Source organism: Corylus avellana, chromosome 6 (genome assembly GCF_965113065.1).
Source record: "Corylus avellana chromosome 6, dhCorAvel1.hap1.2, whole genome shotgun sequence".
Lineage (NCBI taxonomy): Eukaryota > Viridiplantae > Streptophyta > Magnoliopsida > Fagales > Betulaceae > Corylus > Corylus avellana.
This window is the reverse complement of record NC_142495.1, coordinates 27,390,666-27,414,186: the sequence shown is the minus strand read 5'-3', so window position 1 is coordinate 27,414,186 and position 23,521 is coordinate 27,390,666. Positions and strand designations below refer to the sequence as shown.

Here is a 23,521-nt window from a genome sequence, read left to right as displayed (position 1 = left end):
CACACCGTCAGACCAAAAAAATCTGCTTATAGGTAAAAAAAAGGGTTAAATATCTTTTGCCCCATGTGATTTAACGACTTTATTTATACCCACCTGGCCACCTCAGTTTCAATTTGTATCGTAAATGGTACTTCAATTATTGATTAAACTGAAGTTAGCACTCCTGTCCAACTTTCGTTCAAAAAATTGACAGACGTCAACCCAATAAAAGCTGACATGTGGCAATGAATAGTATTAAAATAAAAAATAATAATTAAAAATGAAAAAAAAAATCAAGTGAAACAATATATATATATATATATATATATATATATATATAAGTAAAACAGTTAAAAAAATAATAATAATAAAAATAAAAATAAAACAAGAATAGGGCAAAAATAGGGTACTCCAGCCACCCACGGCCAACCCATAATCCAAAGAGATTCTGACTGCCCTATGTCATGTACTCATCTATTTTTAGGGGTGGCAGAACCACCCATAAGAACACTCCTTGCAGCCCCACCAAAACCATTTTTTGATTTTTTTGATGAGGTAATTTAACAAAAGTGGCTTAAATCTTAACTTTCAAACTCACTACTTTAACAAAAAAAATAGTAAAGTGAATAGTACTCACCAAATATAAAAAGTATTGTTTACTCACCTATTGATTAAACAATTCATTTATCTCTCTTTCTTCTTGCTTTTTATTTCTCTTTCTTCCTTTAATAGTTAAAAAATGAATAAACAAATCTTTAAAAAATAATATTTAAATGGAATAGTGAAAGTAAATTTTGGTGAGGCGGCTAAGAATGCTCTAAGGGCCATTGGTGGTGATTCGACCACTCCCAAATGGTTTTTGTGGTGGCCAAAAACCACCCTCATTTGGCCTAGGGGTGGTTTCGGCCACCCCCTACGGCCAATCTAGGAGCCACCCCCATGGCCCATGAGGTGGTCCGAGCACCTCCAAAAACCAAACCTTAATTTTTTTATTATTATTTTTTTTTTTGGCCTTTTGGTGATGGCCGAAACACCCCCAGACTGACTGTAAAGGGTGGCCGAAACCACCCCAAGCCAAATGGGGGTTGCCGAGCCACCCCCAAGGGCCCTTGGGGTGGTTCGGCCACCCCTTAGCTGGCCATGGGTGGCTGGAGCCACCTATTTTTGCCCAAAGGGGTGGCTCCACCCTTTTTTTTTTTCCCTCATTTTTTTATTGTTTTACTTTATGTGTGTGTGTGTATATATATATATATATATTAATTGTTTTTTTTTTTTTTATAATTACGCTTTAGCAAAAGATTATATATAATGTAGGGGTGTAAACCCAGTTCCGGTTATTGGCCAAAACCGGGAACCAAAACCGGGGTACCTGATTTTTTTATTTTGGAAAACCGGAACCGGTTACCTGGTTACCCAGTTATACAATAACTGGCCGATTCCGGTTGGTACTAGATTATCCGGACCGCATAACCATATATATATATAGGGCTTATTTTAGGTACTAGGCCTAATTTTTGTGCTTAATTTAACAATTTTTTGCCCATTTTTTAAAAGAAAAAAAAAATAATTAGCATTTTTGTCTCAATAAGTTGGGCTTTGTTGTGATGGTTTTAAAAAAATAAAAAATAAAAAATAAAATAAAATAACCTAAAAAAAATCCCAAAAAATCCAATGTTTTTGGCTTTTTGGGCCTTAAAAAAATAAAAATCCAATGTTGTAAAATGTTGTAAAACTTCATTGTTTACAAATACCCTAAAAATTCAATGTTTAAAAATGTCGTAAAACTTCATTGTTTACAAATACCTTAAAAATTCAATGTTTAAAAATGACCTAAAAAAAATAAAAATAAAAAAAATATTTTATAAATACAAGTTAGCCACTTAGCCCAGTTAACCCGATGCCAAAAACTGAAACCGAGTAATTGATTTTTTTCAACTGGTTTTCTGGTACAGATTTTTCCAACCGGTCTCGTTGGTAGCCGGTTTGTTTTGACAAACAAAATGCATTAAGCAACAAAGACGAGCTAAAGAAAGGCAATCAATTGAATATCCATATCCATAAATTAAAGAAAAAAAAAATTAACATGTAAAACCAAAACGTCCTAACTATGCCGTGAATTATTAATCGAATTCAAGACATGCATTTCTTAGACATGACTGAGAAGATTGTATTTGATCAAGCGGATCAAACGGTACGAACTGCTGCTGCGGGGCAACATTTGAGTTCCGATTAATTAGGCAAAGATGTAGGAAGTTGTTCAATCGGTTGGGACAATGGTGCAGTAAATTGTAACGGTGGAAGTTATAACGGTGGATGAAGTTGTAGCGGCGGAGGTTGTTCAATACGTCGGAACTGCTGCGGGGCACCATTTTTTTTTCTAATCAAATGCAGGAAAAGTTTACAAGGGAGGATCATTCCCATTCTTAATCCGAATGGAAGAGAAAATGAGAGATCTTATGGGAGTGCTTCCAAACACAAGGTTAGAATCAACCCACTTAGTACGGAAGAGAGAATGAGAGATCCTATGGAAATGCTTCCAAACACAAGGTTAGAATCAACCCACTTAGTAAACCAATGTATCCTAAAATTGGCACAATGAAACACTTTTAAAGCCATATAACTTTGAAGAGAAGAAAAAATAAGAAAAATATCCACCACAATTTGAGTTACAAGGAAAAGACATGGGAGGTTGTTCAACCGGTTGGGACTGGGACTGGGACTACTGCGGGGCACCATTGGAGTTGCAAGCTAGGCAAAGATGGGCTCGCTTCCTCTTCTTCCACACCTTCAACATATTCTTCTTCCGCTTTTTTAGATTTCTTTGCATATACTCTCTCATAGATCTTGCATAATACCCATTCGTCTAACTAGATAATACAACAAAATTCAGTGATGGTCAGTTTGAGAATTATGAAATTTGAAAAAAAAAAAAAAAAAAAAGTTACAATTTTTTTTTTAAAAAAAAAACTATGTCATTTTCACCCCTTCTGAAGGAAAATTGTTGAGTCTATATTCCTGCATAATCCAGTTGGTCTTCACACACTTCGGTTTTCCACTGTACAAAACCAGTGTCTTCTTAAAACCAATAATACTGTTTTCGGTACCTGTAATTTCCTTGTTAGCTCCAGAAGCCTTCCAGAACACATCACAGGCTGCTCGATCTGGACGCGTTCCATTTGGATATTGAGTAAAAATGTAAAATTCATTTTCTCCATATTGTTTGTATGTTTCTTCAATAATAAACAGAAATTTCATTTATGCAAGAAGTTCGCTCGGGTTGTAGAGAGAGAGTTTAACTTCGATGATCTGGTTTGGTGGCAGGGGCTGGTTATAGAGCTTGGGCTTCAAGTACTTCAGAATTAGCTCTTTGTCATTGGGATCGAACCTATACCCAGCCGGGAGATTTTTTAAGTTGTACTCATCATCATCCTCTCGCTCTCGCTTTCGCTTTCTGACTTCAGCCTCCATGCTAAGTGGACTCGATCTCTGTGAGTTAGAAACGTGCATGGGTGAAGAATTCTATTTGAAGAGAAATATGATAAGAGAATATATAAGTAGGAATTGTAGTCGGTGAAGAATTCTAGTAGTTTGATTTCTAGCTTATTAATATATGATAAGATTTTTTGTAATTGAAAATAAAAGCTTATCCCCTCTCAGAAGGCTAACTATTTTTCGGAATATTTGTGTGCTTTATTAGTAGCCTAACTTACAAATCTTTTATGAATCAAACAAACAAAACCACCTGAAATCAAATTCTTTATATGATGAGGATCGTAGTTTTGCTGTCAAATCTTTTCATTTACTGATTTGAGATCTATATTATCCAAAGATTCTCGTTTGATGATAATGCTCAAAAACAAATATTAATATAGCATCCCATTTGTGATTTATGTGAAGTAGTTAGTGCATCTTAAATATATTGTTAAAATATATTGGAGAGTTGGAGAGCGGAAGCATATAACGACTACATTGTATTAAGTAAGTGTGTTATTGATATGTTTACATAACTCTTTATTTATAGAGAGAGAAGAAGTAGTGAGCAAGAAACCCAAAACTAAACCCTATAATATATAACGCAACATAATATAATAATATCGAATATTCTAACATCTCTTCAAACTCAAGGTGTAAGCTTAAGTTTGGGAAAAAGAAAGAGAAATGGGCTGCCACCAACTGCTAGTAGTGCTGCTGTTGGTGGCAGCTGGGCTGTGAAAGATTTGGGCCAACTAGATGGACTTGAGACTTGGATTAGAGCCTTATAGGATATGCTAAATGGCCCAGTTACATAGGCCATAATAATTGGCCAAAACCCGTGGACCGGTGAATGGGTCAGTTTGGCCCAAAAAGAAGTGACTCGGGTCTAACCCGGTGAACTGCTTTGGACCGAGCCTATATATATATATATATATATATATATATATATATATATATTTCAGTATTTTTCAGTATTTTTTTTGTTTGAGATTGCGTTTAAGAAATAGAGCTTTTAAGTCAAAAGGTTCTTTTTGGCAAAAGCTTCATTTTTTAGCTTTTTTCAAAAATGCATTTTGGTCATTTTTAGGTTTTTTAGATCCTTAAAAGCGCTTTTAATTTTTTTACCAAACGATTACTTTTTTCTTCAATGGAACTATTTGAGTGTTAAACGCACTTTTAAGCTCCTCAAACATAATCTCAAACATGCTCTTAGGCTTTGTTTGGTAATGGGGATGGGGTTGGTCCAAACACTGTTTATCACCATTTCCCAAAAAAATCAACATCAAAACACTCTAACTTTTTCACTTTTAATATCAAATCATTCACTTTTTATTATTATTCAAATAAAAAAATCACTACAAAACAAAACTTTTTCACTTTTCCATACCACTTTTTCATTTTTTTTATACCAAACATTTTTACTTTTTTTCACATCAATCTACATCAACTACAGTGTTTAGGCCATCCTATTTGCCAAACACCCCCTTAGACAAAAATTAAGGTGTTACTAGGTTAATCTTAAATCGGGGTGTTGCATTGGATTCCCATCATTAGAATTTGCTCCTTAAATTTTTAATTAATTGATGTGGTTTTCAATCACATATGTATAATATTATCAAGTTGTTAAAAAATTATTAATACAGCATTCCTTTAATTAAAAATAAAATAAAATAAAAAAACCAAACAAACAAACACATCATCAGACCGAAAGCATAATGATATTAATAGGGTTAATACCTTTTTTGGTACTTGGGCTTTGAGATTTTTTAATTTATCCCATAAGTTTTAAAATATGACAAAACTAGTAACTCAGATTTTGGAAAAAATCAAATCATCACCTCCAGTTTAAAAAATTCTATAGAGGTGGCCGAACTACCCTCAAGGGGTGGTCAAAACCACCCCATGGCCTTTGGGAGCCACCCCCATATCGGCCTTGGGCCACCCCTAAGGTCAAACTGGGGTGGTCGGCCACTCCCATAGAATTTCTCAAACTGAAGGTGGTGATTCGGTCTTTTCCAAAATCTGAGGTACTAATTTTGTCATTTTTTAAAACATATGGAAAAAATTAAAAAAACTTCAAAACCCAAATACTAAAAAAGTTATTAACCCTTATTAATATAACATTCTATTTTGGACAGCATAGCAGCCTCCCTTCCCCCCCTCTTCCTTGATCCTTCCCCCCTCCCTTCCCCGATCTGTCTTTCTTTTATGTTTGTGTTTTCTTTCTGCTTGTTTTTTCCTTTTTCTTGCGAGGTGTTTGTTTTGGCACACTTTGTGTGTGACGCTCTTGGGGGTTTCACTCAAACTTCCCCCCCAATTTTTTGAGTGCGCTACTAATCTCCTTTGCGCCACTTTGCCGTCCACAATCTTCTACAGGGTCTTTTAACGCGTCCCCTACCGCATTGAGCTTCCAACGCCTCCTTCACTTCGGTGTCTGGCAATTACGCGATCGACTTTTCTTCCGGCTGCTGACTTTTGCTTAGTGTGCTCCTTTTTTTGTTTTTCCCTGTATTCTGGTTATATTGTGTTGTTTTGTCTTGCTACTTTCTTGTTGTTTTTTCCTTATTCGTCTATTTTGCTTGTATTTCATGCTGCTTGTAATAAGGCTATGTCCTTTCTTGATTTGCTCACCTTATGATTTGGTCCAAACCCTTGGGGTTGTGGATGTAAACGGTATTCTGACCTTCGGGTCGAAGATGATGAATATTGGCATAGAGTTTTTTCTCATCCTAAGGTCGAGGAATAAGAACTACCTATGCATTGGATTGTCAGCGTAAAGCAAACTTGTTGTTACAACTAAAGATTAGTTATGGATTAGCAGATGTTTGACGTCATAGTTTGGACTTCAATATAAAATCTGTTTGTTATTGTCCTCTATAATGTGTAATCTTTTAGCTTTAGTTTTGATCTTTTAACTTCGGCATAGATTTTGATTGTAAAAGCTTTTGTGCTCTTGACTTCTCTATGAATGAGATTAGATTGATTTTTTTTTTTAAAAAAAAAAAATTTCTATTTTGGACTAGAGAATTTGAGAAGTATAGAAAAATAATTAAAAGATGGTTGATACGACCATTTTTCATTATTTCGGCCATCTCAAAATTTCGAATAGCCCGCCACAATGGCACAGAAACAGCTAAGAAAAACCAGGATCCGCGCCACATATCGGTAGAACAACGGGCACCGTCGATCCTAGATAATCGACGCCTGGGAATCACACAAATACAAGCACACGGATCGACCTCTTCAACCATCGATTCACCTTCAAATCCAACGGCGCCAAGCATCCCATCCAAATTCAAAACCTTTCTTCTCAAATCCCTTCCCCAAAACCCCTTCTATAAAAACCCCAATCCACAGCAGAAATCCGTCACCAAAAATCTTCAACCCTAAAATCTCAAACTTCATAAAGCTTTCGAAAATGTCTGGCCGTGGAAAGGGAGGCAAGGGTTTGGGCAAGGGCGGAGCCAAGCGGCACAGGAAGGTTCTCCGGGACAACATCCAGGGTATAACGAAGCCGGCGATCCGGAGACTGGCGAGGAGAGGAGGGGTCAAGAGAATCAGCGGGCTAATCTACGAGGAGACAAGAGGGGTGCTGAAGATCTTCTTGGAGAACGTTATTCGCGACGCAGTGACGTACACTGAACACGCTAGGAGGAAGACCGTGACAGCCATGGATGTTGTCTATGCGCTGAAGCGGCAGGGAAGGACTCTCTACGGGTTTGGAGGTTAAAGATCTGGGCGTACTGGAAATGTATTTGCGATTTTCATTTGGTTTCAGACGCTTTTCTTTTGTGTTAACAAAATTCCAGATTGAAGTAGATGGGTTAGATTTCCTGTGTAATGATATCTGATTTGAATCTGAATATAGCCTTTTTATTTTAGTATAATCAGAGAAAATGCCCAAATGGAGTTGAATTCTCATTGAGTCAATATTTTGTTGTTTCATTCTGAACAAAATTGTGAACGTAGAATTGACTGCATCAAAACAACAGGTTGTGTAATTGGTCCATTTTGGCACCAAAGGAAGATGTGTTTTGTTGATTTTATACATATAATGGTCTATGACAAAGATAAGAATAAAAAGCTATGCACTCGCAAATACAGAGGTAAAAGGTGGGCTCTAGGCAATTTCATATCAAGTTTTCTTTAAGACCAAGTTTAGGAGGACCCTCAAAAAAGATTTTTCCTTGTTTCTTTCTCTCCTTCTTTCTTTCTAGGGTTTGGTTTATGCTAATGGGTGAGAAATGGGGAAATTGGGTTTAACATGGCTCCGTATGCTGAAATGGTTAATTTTTATTTCCATGCAAACGACTACTGTTTGATTATTAAAAGCAACGATTGCGTTCAAACGTTCTGTGCGTAAAATACCTTAAAAGCATCAAAAAAATCATATTTTCTCGCCCTTTTGGGAGTTGGGCGAAAATTATGGTGCCAATAACGCTAAGATGATAACTTCTATAAGGAGGTGGTTTACACCACCTCCTTTGTGCCCACCAATTAGAATTGGACAACTAGGATTATCATACCAAATCAAATGAGGTGAAAAGCACCTGATTAAAACACCAACTCACATCATCCACAAAAGACAAAACCCTCTTTTTTCTCCTCTCCCTCTCTTTCTCTCCGGTGGCGCCGTGCATCCCAGCCAGAGCTTGCCAACACAAACCCAACCGGTACTCCCCTCTCTCTCACTCTCACTCTCACAGACACACACTGGCAACAGAGAAAAAAAATTCTCTGCTGCCCAGTGCTTTCTCACTCTCATAGACACACACCGACCCAGTGCTTTCTCACTCTCACTCTCACAGACACACACCGGCAGCAGAGAAAAAAATTTCTCTGCTGCCCAGGGCCAGTGCTTTCTCCTCTCTCACTCACGACACAATTTCTCTCTCACCGAAATTATTTCTCTGATTTTCTCTCACAATGTGATTTTTCATTTGCACAAATACAATGTGATTTTAAAAAAAAAATCACACTGTATTCAGTGAGAGAGAAAACAGAGAAATATGAAAAATCACATTTTATTGTGCAAATGAAAAATCACATTGTGAGAGAAAATCAGAGAAATAATTTCGGTGAGAGAGAAATTGTGTCGTGAGTGAGAGAGGAGAAAGCATGGGCAGCAGAGAAATTTTTTTCTCTGCTGCCGGTGTGTGTCTGTGAGAGTGAGAGTGAGAGAGAGGGGAGTACCGGTCACTACCGGTTGGGTTTGTGTTGGCAAGCTCTGGTTGGGATGCACGGTGCCGCTGGAGAGAGAGAGAGGGAGAGGAGAAAAAAAGAGGGTTTTGTCTTTTGTGGATGATGTGAGTTGGTGTTTTAATCAGGTGTTTTTCACCTCATTTGATTTGGTGTAATAATCCTAGTTGTCCAATTCTAATTGGTGGGCACAAAGGAGGTGGTGTAAGAAGTTATCCTCTAATGCTAATCTTAAAATGGAGTGTTACATTGAGTTCCTATCATTGACATAATTTGTTCCTTAACTTTCAGGCTAATATTCCGAATGAAAAAATAAAATTTTCTCCTTATTGAGATATTGTGGTTTTTAAATCACATGGGAGTGATTTGTAAATTAGGTCAATCACAAGGACTAATTTTACGTTTATTTTTTTATTTAGGGATAAATGCAAAATTGGTTCATATGGTTGGCCTAATTTACAAATCACTCCCTGTGGTTTAAAAAATAATTTATAGGTCTTTAAAGTAGGCCAAAATAACATTTTACTTCATGAAATTATTTTCCGTTAAATGATTTAACGGAAACTGTTACATTGCCACATCACATTCAATAAAGCGTTATTTTTTATTTATACTTTTAAAAAATGACATAAGCTTTTTCACTTCATTTTGAGGCTCCAATACACACTCTTTGTCAAATTAAATAAACATAATTCCTCTATATCCTCTGTGCCGCCGTCGTCTTCATCTTCCCAAAAAAAAAATGACACAGAGAGATAGATTGTTTCCGATGCCAGGAAACAATTTTTGAAGATGCTTCAATACCTAAAAACAAATCAGAATTTCCATAGAAAGACTGCCCAAAAATGCATTAATCCAAAAACGTAGATGCCCAAAAATCTCAGAATAACTCACAGATCGAAGATCATACTCATCGGAAGATGAAGACGGTGATGGCATAAGGGATATAGAGGGATTATGTTTATTTAATTTGACGTTGAGTGTGTTGGGGCCTCAAAATGACGTGAAAAAGCTTATTTGTCATTTTTTAAAAGCATAAATAAAAAAGAACACGTGTCTTATTTTTATTGAATGTAATGTGGCAATGTAACGGTTTTCGTTAAGTCATTTAACGGAAAATGAGTTCATGGAGTAAAATGTTATTTTGGCATACCATATGGACTTATAAATTATTTTTTAAATCACATGGAGTGATTTGTAAATTAGGCTAACCACATAGACCAATTTTACATTTATCCCTTTATTTATTTATTTTTTAAAAAGTAAGGACACCAATTATAATAACATTCCTAATAGAGGAGCTGCATTTTTATGCAAAATGACATCTCAAAACGTACTTTATTTAGTTTAGCTAATAAATTTTTAAAGGTCTTATACATCTGATTAACTATATTTTTATTTATATTATTTAAATATTATTAAAAGTGATAAAATTTTTGAGAAAATGAGAACATGCGAAAGGAAAAATGGGAAAAGTTTTGGGAAAAATATAACATGTGAGAAAAAGTAAAAAAAATATTTAGAAAAAGATAAAATGGCTCAATTGAAAAGTGTTGTTACATTTAGTTTTTTCTGTAATTCTTCCAATCAAATATCTATTTTACATTTTTTTTTTTTTTTTTGCTAATCTAATGCAAGGATTTTTTTAAACATTTAAAAAGTTACTTTAAATAAAAGTAATATTTAACTTTTCCATTGAGAATGTTCTAGCACCGCTACTTTTTGCATAATGTAGGAGAATGTTTAGGAGATCAGCATAAAGATAAAATGATCCCATTGTTTTATTCCACATTTCCACTAGACCGGATGTATCCATGTTAGTTGGCCAGTGACAAATAATGGAATAGGAGACAAACTTGATGCATTTCATAATTAACTTTGCCACATGCTAGCAAAACCTATCCTTTGCACCACTTCCTCCAAGGCGCACCACTCTACTTTATCTTATGTTTTACTCATATTTAAGGGTTTGTTTGGATGTGTATTTGAGGGATTTAAAAGTATATTTAACACTTAAAATTATTATTATTTTTTTATTTTTTTTATTTATTTTTTTTAAATGTATGGTAAAAAAAAATTGAAAATACTTTTAAGGGTCTAAAAAGTTAAAAAATTCTCAAAATTATAGCTATACAAGCGGTTATTGAATTTTAATAATTGCTCCGCCTATGCGGTTGTCGGTTATTTTATAAGTGGCGGTTAGCAGTTACTAAAATCAATAACGGGTTTTTTTAAGTGGTAAAATACAAGATGAATATAACAATTAACAAAAAAAAATGAATATAACAATTAACAAACTGAATAAATCAAGAATATGCAAAATAATTGCAACAATCTATGAGTTTTTCCCTTACTTTCTCAACAACTACAAGCAGGCAGTCCATAAACTAAAAAATAAATAGACAAAAACTCTCCTAATCGTGATCATCAACCATTCAGCCTATGAGATAGAGAGAGAGAGTGAGAGAGACAACGAGAGAGAGAGGAGAGATAGAGGCGACGAACGAGAGGAGATACAGAGAGTTCGAGAGAGAGGGACGGCGCCATGTGAGACTTGAGTCGTAAGTGAGAGTCTGAGACAGAGAGAATATGATGAATCCTAATCTGTATAAATTAGGCTGAGTGAGTAAGTCTTTGTTTTCCTCCAAAACAACGCCATTTTCGAGAAAAATACCCAAACAACATCATTTTGATGTATGTATATATATATAAGAGTAAGCGGTTAGCAGTTATTAACAGTTTTTTCCTACCCTTAATAACATTTTTTTACTTTAAATCAAATACAATTTCAAAGATGCTCTAACTCCAATTCATTGTATACAAGGTTTTATATGCAGCCAAAATGTTATTGGTCATAAACCACTCCAAAATAAAAGCACTTTATTTGCAATATTCCTCATTGTCCAACTTGCATCAAATTATAAACACTTGTCTTTTTTTAATTGGTGGCCTCTCTTTTTCGTAAAAGATTATTTAGGGTCATGAGCTGAGTTCATGGCCGGCATTATCAATATACTTGTACTAATTCAACAAATTTCCAACACTTTTTAGTGTCTACCGCTCTGTTAGAACTCTCTTTTGTAAGTGCGTTTTTTTTTCTTTTGTTTATTCCATGTAAACTTATATCCTGTAAATATCAAATCACTGAGCTGACGGTCCTCCGACGATCTTTTGGGCTATGTTTGGTGAATGAATAGACATAGAAAGTGGACCAATAGTATAACAGATTTGATTGATGTGAGAAAAAAAAAGTAATAATATTTTGTTTAAAAAAGTGAAAAATTTTATTTTGTAGTGATTTTTTTATTTGAATAGTAATAAAAAGTAATTGATTTAATATAAAAAGTAAGAATGTTGTGGTTAATTTTGAGAATAAAAGTGTAAAATTTTTTTGTTTGGTTTTAGGTCTTGGATCCTCTTTCCAGTCCAGCCTCTTGCCAAACATAACCTTGGAGCCCCTCCATGTGTCTACTAGGTTGACCACTATCCCAAATCAGTAGTCTTTTTTTCAATTTCTCTGTTTGATAATGTTGCTTTATCATTAAGCATACATCTTTTTGCCTTTATGCTTGGAATGACAAGTGATCAGAACACCCAATATGCTCCATCAAAATATTGTATAGAGAAATAAAGAAATAAAAAAAGAAAAATACTACATTTACGACCTTTTTTTTTTTTTTATATATATATAATTCATTGCCATGTGTTAGTATATGATTGATGAGTGTTAATTTTTTTAAATAATTGATGCTGTTCCATCTCATATTTAATAATTTATAGTATCAATAAATTGTTAAAAAATTATAAGTCCAGCATTCCCTTAAAATAAAATATATAAAAAAAAAAAACACTAACACAAAGCATATGCTTATAGGGAAGATATCAAGTGTAGCAACATTTATTTATTTTGTTTATTTATAAGTTAATATAATAATGCGTGTAACGTGCGATTGTTTTGGAGCATCAAGCCCCATCCGAAAATTTCGAAAAGCCCGCCACACTGGCACAGAAACAGCTAAAAGAAAAGGCAAGATCCGCGCCACATATCCGTAGAACAACGCACACCGTCGATCCCAGCTAATCGACGCCTGGGAATCACCCATATGCAAGCACACGGATCGACCTCCCCAGCCATTAATTCACCTCCTAATCCAACGGCCCCAAGCATCGCATCCAAATTCAAAACCTTTCTTCTCAAATCCCTTCCCCCCAAAACCCCTTCTATAAAAACTCCAATCCACACCTGACATCCATAACCAAAAATCTTCAACCCTAAAACCTCAAATTTCGTAAAGCTCTCGAAATGTCCGGCCGTGGAAAGGGAGGCAAGGGTTTGGGCAAGGGCGGAGCCAAGCGGCACAGGAAGGTTCTCCGGGACAACATCCAGGGGATCACGAAGCCGGCGATCCGGAGATTGGCGAGGAGAGGAGGGGTCAAGAGAATCAGCGGGCTAATCTACGAGGAGACCAGAGGGGTCCTGAAGATTTTCTTGGAGAACGTGATTCGCGATGCAGTGACGTACACTGAACACGCCAGGAGGAAGACCGTGACAGCCATGGATGTTGTCTATGCGCTGAAGCGGCAGGGAAGGACTCTCTACGGGTTTGGAGGTTAAAGATCTGGGCGATTGGAAATGTAATTGCGAGTTTTCTTTTGTGTTAACAAAATTCCAGTTTGAAATGGAAGGGTTCGATTTCCTGTGTAATGAGATCTGATTTGAATCTGAATATAGCCTTTTTTTTTAGTATAATCAGAGAAAATGCCAAAATGGAGTTGAATTCTGATTGGAGTCCATAATTTTTTGTTTCTTTTCGAGCAAAATTATGAACGTTGAAAGCATGGCACCAAAACGACAATTTGAGTATAACTAAGCTGAATTATTGGATGAATTTGAATTGTGACGAGACGGCCAAACGACAACATTTTGGATGACGCATTGCCGACAGGATACGCCTGCAATCCTTATCACAAATCAAATTCATCTATTAATTGAGGTTAGTTATACAAGTTGTTTTGGTGCCGTTCCTACTTTTTTACCTTTCCCAAGTAATAATTATTCCGAAAACTGTAGAGATTTTTGATAATTTTGTTCTTTGGATTATCAGTAATTTTGAGAGTAATTGTCAAAAAGCTCCCGTAAAGTTAACTCGTCTAAATAGCTCTTGATTACCAAATCCATCTCGTGTATTTTAAGCAGTGTGATTAGCATTCCATGGAGACTGATTCACCAGAGTGCATGGACTGTTCTCCACAAGGCCATTGACCCCCAACGCCGGCAGATTACTGCTCCATTGGCGCATTTACTATCAACGCACTGTGAACCGAACACGTGGCTAATAGTTTGCCCCAGAGAGTTGAAGTGGAGTGACGTCTGGTGGGGCCCTCTTTACCCGACAGCCTCCTGATGAAAAGGGCAAAAATGAGTAATCTTACAGCTATAGCACAGAACCGCGCACAAGATTTTCAGCCAACCCCTTACAAACTCGCCGCAGCAGCTCACAGCTCCGGCTATGCTCTGCCCGCTGACTCTAACTTAAAAACTTCTTGGGCGGCGGGGGAGGGAGGGTTGGGGTTCTTGTCGTTTTCTCCGCCTCAGATATGGGCATTCCGTGCGGCGACGACATCGTCTTGATCCAACATGGCAAGGAGCCCGGCGAGCCCTCCGTCATCACGGTGAATTGCCCGGACAAGGCCGGCCTCGGGTGCGATCTTTCTAGAATAATCCTCGAGTTCGGATTTTCCATTGCCAGAGCAGGTATTTTTGTTTTAGTAGCGAGATTTAATGATAGTTATTTTTCTCTTTTTGTTTTTTCGGTTGGAAATTATTCTTCTCGGGAAAGTTCTGTAGCATGAAAGTATGTACTTTTGTTGCTCTCGTATAACTACAAAAAAAGAAAAAAAAAAAAAAAGCAAAATTTTTGTTCTGATAAAGCGTCTGTTACAATTTTTGTTCTCAGATATAGACACCTCTGAGATCTGCATGAACACCGTTATATCCACGGATGGAAGATGTGTACATATTCAAACAATCATTTGAATTATTTCTTTTGCAGATTTTTCAACGGATGGAAGATGGTGTTACATAGTCTTGTGGGTTATTCCACAGGATAGCTCGGTTAGAGTGGATTGGGAAAGCTTGAAAAGCCAGCTTTTATCTGTATGCCCTTCTTGTTTGTTTTCCTATTACTTCAGTCAGCAAGCGAATGGTTCCTCGCCGTCCCCACTATACCTTTTAAAGGTTTGGTGCCTCGACGAAAAAGGGTCGTTACATGGTATGCACTACAAGAAAAATGTTAGTTCTTGTACTCTGTAATATGCTTTTTTGTAGAATATGCTGATATAGATTGTTTCGCATATATGTAGATGTCGCAAAGGTGCTCTGTGAGCTTGAACTTTCAATTCAGAGAGTAAAAGTTATGCCAACCCCAGATGGCAGAGTGTTGGACCTGTTCTTCATCACAGATGTGATGTGAGTTATTATAGTACAATTCATCTCTATGACTCAAATATATGAATGTTGAGCTGGAGGTTTGGGGGGCCTTATTTTGGTCTAAGGTTCATTTTTTAAAAATGTTGAAACTTGAAATTGATGGATGGGATTCTATTTTGAGTTTTATATGACAAGGCTGGCCACCTCTATGGGTAGGACTGGTGGGTTGAATTTTATTCGATGGTTAGGGTCCAACTTAGGGAATTCATTTGGCGCTTCTTGAGTTCTTTCCCTGTTGTTATTTTTATTTTCTGTTTTGATTTTTGTTTTTGAAATTTCCGGAAATTCTCATTTCTGGATTGGTAGCAATTGACAAATGAAATTTCTTGACATTTCCACCCTAAAGGTACCCAAATAGCCTTTTGTGACTAAATACTGCGAGTTTCCCATGTAGGAAACATTGTTGAAAGTGACCATTCTGTTGACCTGCTTCTGCTCTTTTCTTTTTGGTGTTTATGCTTCAATTATTTATGAAGATTCTTTTTAAGTTGGGTGGGAAGGAGCTTATTTCCCAACATTTACTTCATTTCATTCACAAGAAGAATAGTTTCTGGAAGTACAAAATGTGGTGCGACAGAAATCTCTAACAATGGTTGTACGTGGATGGGCACTTGTGAACCATGATTATTTCATACCATATAATTGCAGGGACCTGTTGGAGACAAAAGAGAGGCGAGATGATGTATGCAAGCATCTGATGGCTGTTCTAGGAAAGAATTTTATTACCTGTGAAGTTCAGTTGGCAGGGCCTGAGTACGAACGATTTCAGGGCTTCTACTCTCTTCCTCCTGCAGTTGCTGAAGAATTATTTAGTTGTGAGCTGTCAAACAAGGGCACCTGCATTTTGCAAGATCTCAACCCAAATATTTCAACAGTAAAGAAGGCAACTATTAAGGTTGATAATTCATTGAGCCCAGCGCATACTTTGCTTCAGGTACAATGTATTGATCAGAAGTGCCTGCTGTATGACATTCTGAGGACCTCCAAGGACTGTGATATCCAGGTACTTCTTCAATCTTGTTTGGTTATGACTGGTTTCCTCGGTCTCTAGAGGCTTGTGTCTAGTCGTCTTAAGATTGCCGTACAAAGTATGCCACATCTTCCCCTTGTGAGGTGCTGGCTTATTTGGGAACCCAAGTCAATTTTTCCCTTATCTAGTGCACATTGCTGTCCCTTTTTAACTACCTTGTATTTGGGGGTTTCTTGGATGATTTTGGTCATCTAATTTTGTTGATGAATTACAGATTGTCCTTAAAGTGGGAATACTTTCATGTCTTCTTAGGTTAGCATGCTCTTTATCATTGTCTGATGCAACGTTGAAAGTCTCTGGCTCGTCATGTGCACATGAGTGGGTTCGAATCTTAAGAGCAGTCACTTTGTGCAAAATCCCTAAATAGTAGGACATTATCTAAGCCAGACCAACACTGGGCTCATTACTCATGTTGTTGTTGAGTATCATGTTTTATGTATGCATTACAGATTTGATCAATATAAGGTGGTCTTGTTGTTTCTGTTCAGATCGACTATGGTAGACTTTCTTCAAGCGTGAATGGCTTCAGAAATATGGACCTATTTATCCGGCAAAGAGATGGGAGGAAGATTGTGGATCCTGAGAGTCAGATTGCATTGTGTTCTCGCTTAAAGGAGGAGATGCTTCATCCGCTGCGGGTTATTATTGTCAATCGGGGCCCTGATACTGAACTCTTGGTAGCTAATCCAGTTGAGTTATCTGGAAAGGGAAGGCCCCGTGTATTCTATGATGTTACTTTCGCTCTGAAAACGTTAGGCATATGCATTTTCTCGGTAAGAATTTGATATTTGAATTTCTGTTTATGTTGCTCAGTCACATGGGGAATTCTCTATCTCTCTCACTCAGTTAAATCTCTTCATTGCTGGTTTAGGCTGAAATTTTAAGGCATTCAACATCAGATCGCCAGTGGGAAGTCTACAGATTTCTCTTGGACGAAACGCGTGAATTCCATTTGGGAAGCAGTCGAGCTAGAAGTCAGATTGTGAACAAAGTTAGAAGAACATTGATGGGTTGGTGAGCTGCTCATTTGCTATGCAGTTTTGCCATCAGAATAGTATGCATCACTTGGTTTTCTCTACCCATTAACGTCTCTGCACTACAAGTGCATCTTTGTTTGCTGATGTGAATATATGAGTATCTGAGATTGTCCAGATCCATTAATGTTGCCGCAAGGCTCACCACTGTAACTGTAAACCATCTGACTTTTTTGTTTTTCTTGCTTAATAATTTTAACTCGTCTAAGCTCTTGGTTCTTCACCTACCGAAATTTACATGAATTTCATGCCGAACATCAAAATTCTCTGTATCCTTATAGGATAAAGTTTTCTTTCAAATTAGGTTATAAGAAATTCTTCTAATTCAATTTATTAAACTGATATGTGTTCGTTCCTGCACCTTAGGATGTGGCAGGGTTTGCAGGGTTTCTTTCACGACAATGATGAATGTGAAAATGGAGGCTTGGCAAATAACAATGATTTAATTATTTATTTAAGGTGTCAAGAAGATATTTGATAGTTAGATGCTTTTTTACTGAGCTAATTGTTACATGCTAAGAAGTGATATATTTACCATTAAAAGAGAGAGACGAGAACAATGATTAGATTCATCTTTTTATGTATTTGAATAAGACCAATTGAATGTTTAGTCGTCATTTTTCTAGGAAATGTATGTTTACTTGTATCAAATTTCAATTTCGTAATTCATTAACTTGTTTGAATTTGAACGTCCATCAAAACGTTCCTAACATGAGTTCTTATTGAAATTTTCATATCTATGCCATAACATCTTTCAAAAATATTGCTTGGCCATTTTCACTTCCTCTCTTTTTTTTTTCTTTTTTTTTTTAAAAAAAAAAATTTCGCATGTAAACTTTTTTTGTGTAAGCTTTTTTCTTATAAATTTTTAAAAGAATGAAAAAGTTTATTTAATAATGATTTTGGGAAAAAAAAAAAAAAGAATTAGTAGAATTTATTATTAAAAATGTTTTAAATTTTGAAAAATAATATATATATTCTTGAAAATATAAAGTGTTTTTTAAGAAGTATAACGAAGATATCCAACTTCTTGCTTCTTTTTTTTTTTTTTTTTCGGGTAAACAGATTTTATGGGATTATTGCACGATTTTATCCAATAAAGACGTACCTTGTAAAAGGTGGCAAACGCTAAATCCAACGGATCAACGGCCAACCCAATGAAACATCGTTACGATGGCGCTTATCAGAGTATGCTCGACTTCCCGAAATTTTAGAATTTGACTAAGCCTCTCTGCTCTGAAATCCCCTATTCCTATTCTAGGGTTTCCTCCTCAGCTTCTGGTTCATTAGCATCTCAAGGTTGTTACCGTACAAACCAAGGTACATTCTTCCTTCATGACTCAAATAGCGTGTGATTAATTTCCCAATGAAATCTCTCCGGGGGTGAATTTTTACGTTTGGCATGTTTGTTGATCAAACAGAATTTCTAGATTTATTCGAAATGTGCCTTTTTCCTTTACGTTCCGTTTGGTTGATGAGAAAACTTAGGGAAATCATGGAAACTAAAATCTTGAGTTTGATTTGGTCTTCGAGAAAAGAAAGAGCTTATATTAGTTATGCACTTGGAAATTATTCGTCCGTTAATGGGGTTAAGATTATTGTTGTATTTAGAGAGGTGGGTTCTTAACATGTTTGATTTGGAAGATACATTGTGAATGGAGGTTGAAATTGAGGTTTACAGATCTTTTGGTGTAGTTTTTTTATTTTTGGTTAATGATGAAGGTGTGTTGTTTCTGCCATTGATGCTACTCTTGCAAGTAGCCCGTAAATATATATATATTTTTTGGGTCCTGATTGTGTTAGATATGCACTTATGCTGGCTGGTTTTTGTGAAAAACTGAGGAATTGAATGAAATCATGAAATTGAAATCCTCAGTTCTGTTTCCCACGGAGACACAGGTGCTATTGAATAAGCCTAGCAGTATTTTAGGAGTGGAGAGAAATGACAATTTTTCTTTTCTTTTTTCCTTAGTTTACAGTGTTTACAGTGAAGAAAAAATCAATTTTTTTTCCCCTTGTCACCTTCATTTGCTACCAAAGAGTGTCAATTGTTTTGGATTTTCTCTGTTTGATGGCGAGACAGCTGATTTTGATGGATTGGGGTTTGTTTGCTTCCTATACTTCTGTCCCTCTCTCATTTTCTTTCCCCCCTTTGTATTCTCACTTTACCTTCTTTCAACTGATGTTTGATTGTTCACTTCTATTCTACTGAAATAAGAGTGTGTTGCTTTATACTTCCTTTGTGTTCTTTTTATTGGATAGACTGGATTTGAACTTCCTTACATCCTGGTGTTTTGATTATCTGGTTGCATTTGCAGGTCCACATTGGATACTCAATTGCTGGCTTGGGGTTCATTATCTCTAGAGCTAGTGGGAGCTTTAGATCTTTTTCTATCTTTTGTATCTCAAAGAGATTTACTAACAGGTTTTTGAGATGAGCCTGGATCGGGGCCGAAGCCCACCACGGGCGAAGAGGTTTCGAAGCAGTGAACGTGTATCTTACCGTGATGCTCCTTACCCAAGGGATCGACGTATTAACCGGTAGGCTTTTACCATGGTTTAGTAGAAACTTAAAAGTCGCCCATTTTTAATTGGATTATAAAATTTCAGAGTAGGAGTGCCCTTTTGGGTAACCTTATAGTCTAAAGTGGAGAAAAGAACAAATGTTGATTTTTATCCCCCGAACTAAAAAAATATAAAAATCTCTTCACCCCTTTCTTGTTTGTGCAGCCATAAAGCCCACAACCTTCATTACTGTGAATACTACTCCCCAAATTGTTATTTTACTGTAGCCCTTTTTTTTTTTTACTTACTAAAAAAAAACAAGCAACATTTGTTTAACTTTTCTGTGGCTACCTTACTAATGAAAAGAAAATGCTTGTTAGAATTAATTATCTCATTGTGAAACTGCCGAAATTTGATTTTTTTGGTGCTTGGACTCCATCTGTGTGTTAAAATTTTGATCTTTTGTTTTGTTCTATATCATGTCTGAGTATGCTTTACTTTCCAGGCAAGATTATCTGTGCAACAAGTGTAAACGACCTGGACATTTTGCTAGAGATTGTCCAAATATGACTGTATGTAACAACTGCGGACTTCCTGGGTGAGAACTCGTTTAATTTCTGTAGATCCTGTCATGATTTATCAGAGAGAGAAGAAAAAATGTTTGGCTCCGTACATGACTATGAATCCTGATTTGCTGATTTTACCGATTAATCTGCTCTCATCTGAAACATGCCGGTTGCTTTATAACTGTTAAATATTATTTTATTTTAGCCACATTGCTGCTGAATGCAACTCATCAACCATGTGTTGGAACTGTAAGGAGCCTGGACATCTTGCGAACCAATGCCCCAATGATCCAGTTTGCCATATGTGTGGCAAGGTGGGTCACCTTGCTCGTGATTGCATGAATCCCGGTCTCCCAACTCACGATGCAAGGCTCTGCAACAACTGCTACAAGCCAGGACACATTGCTGCTGATTGCTCCAATGAGAAGGCCTGCAACAATTGCCGTAAAACCGGTCACCTTGCTCGTGAGTGTCCCAATGAACCTGTTTGCAACACCTGCAACATATCAGGTCACGTGGCCCGTCAGTGCCCCAAGTCAAGTCTGGCATCTGAGATGGGAGGTCCTTTTCGTGATATCGTCTGCCGTAGTTGTGGCGAGCTCGGCCATATCAGCCGTGACTGCGTTCCTATTGTCATCTGCATCAACTGTGGTGGAAGGGGCCACCAAGCCTATGAGTGCCCTTCTGCTCGAATGTTTGACCGTGGCCTACGTAGGTATTGACCGGACTGGGATCCGTTCTGATTATGAATTTACTGATTAGAGCAATATGGGTCACCTCACTTTTGAGTTTTGATTTATCGAAGACTCTCGAGCACTCCTTTTCTAGTTTCTGTAGCAATTTCTCGTAATGAAACTAATCATGTCAGAGATGATTTTCTTTTTGGGCACTTAAACCTGTTCAGCAGTTGCCGGGACCGTCTTCCAAGCTTCACTGGATTTGGAGTAGGCAACGATTTGGCCAAGTCTGTGGTGGATTGGCAAGGCATGGGTTCTCTCTCATGGAGAATTTCATATCATGGTTAGCTTTTTTGTTGAGGCACCAGAGAGGGGAGAGGATATAATAATGGTGTTGATAATGTTATCTGACAATTATGTTGTCATACATTTCAAAAAAACTTCAAAAAAAAAATTAAATGGTGTGACAGTTAAATATAACATTAAATCTTAATTATGAAATGATCTCAATGAGCATCCTTTCCCGCAGTGAAGCTAGTGCTTGCTCTACATCTCTAGGCCCATGGTAATTTTGTGGGGATCCGGATTCTGGTCAGGATTGAATTATAAGGTGCAATTCGAAATCAGACTTATGCTTAATTCATCTTAATTTGCAATTAATCACGTAAATTGTGTTTAAACATATTTAACTATGAAGTGTCCATGCTTATCAGTCAGTCAACGCCTAATGATAGTCCGCGCCGCTGCTACAGGACAAAAATACTTTCATTGTTCAAACAAAAAAAAAAATACTTTCATTGTGTCATCGCCGGCCGCCAGGCAACTACTCTCTCTCTCTCTCTATATATCCTACAAATACAATCCACAGATGTTCATCGCACTGGATCATTTTAGAAGACGCACGCACGCGCACACAAACACGAGATGTGCACGTTAGAAAAAAGAGGTAAAGTCTTTATCCTTACGTTAACAGGAGAAGGGGATGAACACCGGCTAAATCCCACGCTTGTCGATGCAATCCATTCAGCTATACGCCGAGTCCGAGCCGAGTGCGTCTCCGCCGAATCTTCGGCTCTAATCACCACCGCCCAAGGCAAGTTCTTCTCCAACGGCTATGATCTCGCCTGGGCCGGATCCTCCCAAGCCCGCAAGGAACTAATGGTTTCGAAATTCAACTCACTCGTAGCCGATCTCATATCGCTCCCTATGCCCACCATCGCGGCCGTCTCGGGCCACGCCTCGGCCGCCGGCTTCATGCTTGCTCTGAGCCACGACTACGTCCTCATGCGAAAGGACAGAGGCTTCCTTTACATGAGCGAGGTCGATATTGGTCTGGTGATTCCGGCTTGGTTCATTGCTCTGATCGAGTGCAAGATCGGCGATCCGCTGGCTCGGCGCGACGTGGTTCTCAAAGGGGCTAAGGTGACGGCTAAAGAAGCCGTGGAGAAGGGAATTATCGACTCGGCGCACGATGGCGCGGCGGAGACGGTTAGCGCTGCTATGAGGTTAGGGGAACAGTTGGTGGGAAGGGGATGGGACGGACACGTGTACGCTCAGATTCGCATGATATTGTTGGCTCGGGTCTTGGATGGGATTGGTGCAGGTAGCACTCGATCGCGAATGTAGGCCCCTCATACAGTCAATCATATGACTCATAATATGAAATCTATTTTTATGTTTCGAGCGCTTTGTTTAAAAAACAAAAGACATAAAATAAATTTTTTTAACGTACGTGGTGTAGTTTCCTTGCTGAAAGTTTATGATGTTATTATTGATTGCTATTGTTCCTTCTTTCCGATTCAATTCCATGGTTGGCACTTGGCACGAAGAAATGACTAAAAAAAAAGGGCTTTTTATAATCCAGTTTTACCTCTATTTGGGTGTGTTTGGCAAGGACTTCAATGGGTGTGTTTGGCAAGGACTTGAAAAATGAAGTGGATTGTAATTTTGGAAGATTTAATTGATGTGAGAAAAAAAAAGTAAGAATGTTTTGTAGGAAAAAGTAAAAAAATTTGTTTTGTATTGATTTTTTTATTTGAATACTAATAAAATGTGATTGACATGATGTAAAATCTAAGAATGTTAGAATTAATTTTTAGTTTTTTTTTTCTTTTTCTTTGACTCTTTTAACAAATGCAACTCAATTTTCTAAAAAGTTGTTTGCAATTTAAGGTTGGGTATGGGTCGGAGGGATTGGAATTCCTAGCAATAGCGGGGGAATTGCCCATCAGTTTTTTTTGAAATCTTGGCCCTTGAATCTTATTCAAGGGTCTACAAGCCGTCATGGAGGTGGCCAAAGGTCCGATTGGGGGTGGCTCATCACCTAGGGGTGGTTCAGCCACCCTCTTTTGGGTTTGGCCCTAGGGGGTGGTTTGGCCAGCTCTATGGGCCAAACCCAAAAATTTCAAAAATTTAATTTTTTTTGGGTTTGACCCTTGGAGGTGGCCGAACTATCCATAGGGCTATAGGAGTGGCTTCGGCCACATGTCTGGGTGGCCGGAAATTTGGCCATTCCAGATTTTGACCTGTGGTGGTTGAAATTGGAATCCTAATCTCAATACCTGAAC

The 23,521-nt window shown here is 37.3% G+C and overlaps 5 protein-coding genes across 7 annotated transcripts; all 5 read left to right on the top strand.

Moving 5' to 3' along the window:
- The first annotated feature begins 6,799 nt into the window (after positions 1–6,799).
- LOC132186433 (histone H4) lies at positions 6,800–7,374 on the top strand. Its single transcript, XM_088517772.1, has one exon. It carries the CDS (start codon positions 6,872–6,874, stop codon positions 7,181–7,183), a length of 312 nt encoding a protein of 103 aa, XP_088373898.1. The 5' UTR covers positions 6,800–6,871; the 3' UTR covers positions 7,184–7,374.
- A 5,513-nt stretch (positions 7,375–12,887) lies between these two features.
- Positions 12,888–13,457, top strand: LOC132186432 (histone H4). Its single transcript, XM_059600406.2, has one exon. It carries the CDS (start codon positions 12,956–12,958, stop codon positions 13,265–13,267), a length of 312 nt encoding a protein of 103 aa, XP_059456389.1. The 5' UTR covers positions 12,888–12,955; the 3' UTR covers positions 13,268–13,457.
- A 640-nt stretch (positions 13,458–14,097) lies between these two features.
- Positions 14,098–17,480, top strand: ACR9 (ACT domain-containing protein). The gene is made up of 6 exons (XM_059600405.2): positions 14,098–14,407; positions 14,706–14,924; positions 15,016–15,121; positions 15,791–16,145; positions 16,661–16,945; positions 17,044–17,480. Exons 1-6 carry the CDS (start codon positions 14,251–14,253, stop codon positions 17,188–17,190), a joined length of 1,269 nt encoding a protein of 422 aa, XP_059456388.1. The 5' UTR covers positions 14,098–14,250; the 3' UTR covers positions 17,191–17,480.
- A 797-nt stretch (positions 17,481–18,277) lies between these two features.
- LOC132187327 (uncharacterized) lies at positions 18,278–21,575 on the top strand. 3 transcript variants are annotated; one of them, XM_059601611.2, is made up of 5 exons: positions 18,278–18,394; positions 18,468–18,526; positions 19,525–19,747; positions 20,217–20,309; positions 20,483–21,575. In XM_059601611.2, exons 3-5 carry the CDS (start codon positions 19,641–19,643, stop codon positions 20,997–20,999), a joined length of 717 nt encoding a protein of 238 aa, XP_059457594.2. In that variant the 5' UTR covers positions 18,278–18,394; positions 18,468–18,526; positions 19,525–19,640; the 3' UTR covers positions 21,000–21,575. The 3 variants fall into 3 exon arrangements, with proteins under 3 accessions (XP_059457594.2, XP_059457592.2, XP_059457593.2); XM_059601609.2 differs by lacking the exon at positions 18,468–18,526 and having other exon boundaries at positions 19,632–19,747; XM_059601610.2 differs by having other exon boundaries at positions 18,278–18,526.
- A 160-nt stretch (positions 21,576–21,735) lies between these two features.
- On the top strand, positions 21,736–22,733 carry ECI1 (delta(3), delta(2)-enoyl CoA isomerase 1). Its single transcript, XM_059601772.2, has one exon. It carries the CDS (start codon positions 21,879–21,881, stop codon positions 22,578–22,580), a length of 702 nt encoding a protein of 233 aa, XP_059457755.2. The 5' UTR covers positions 21,736–21,878; the 3' UTR covers positions 22,581–22,733.
- Positions 22,734–23,521: the final 788 nt, after the last annotated feature.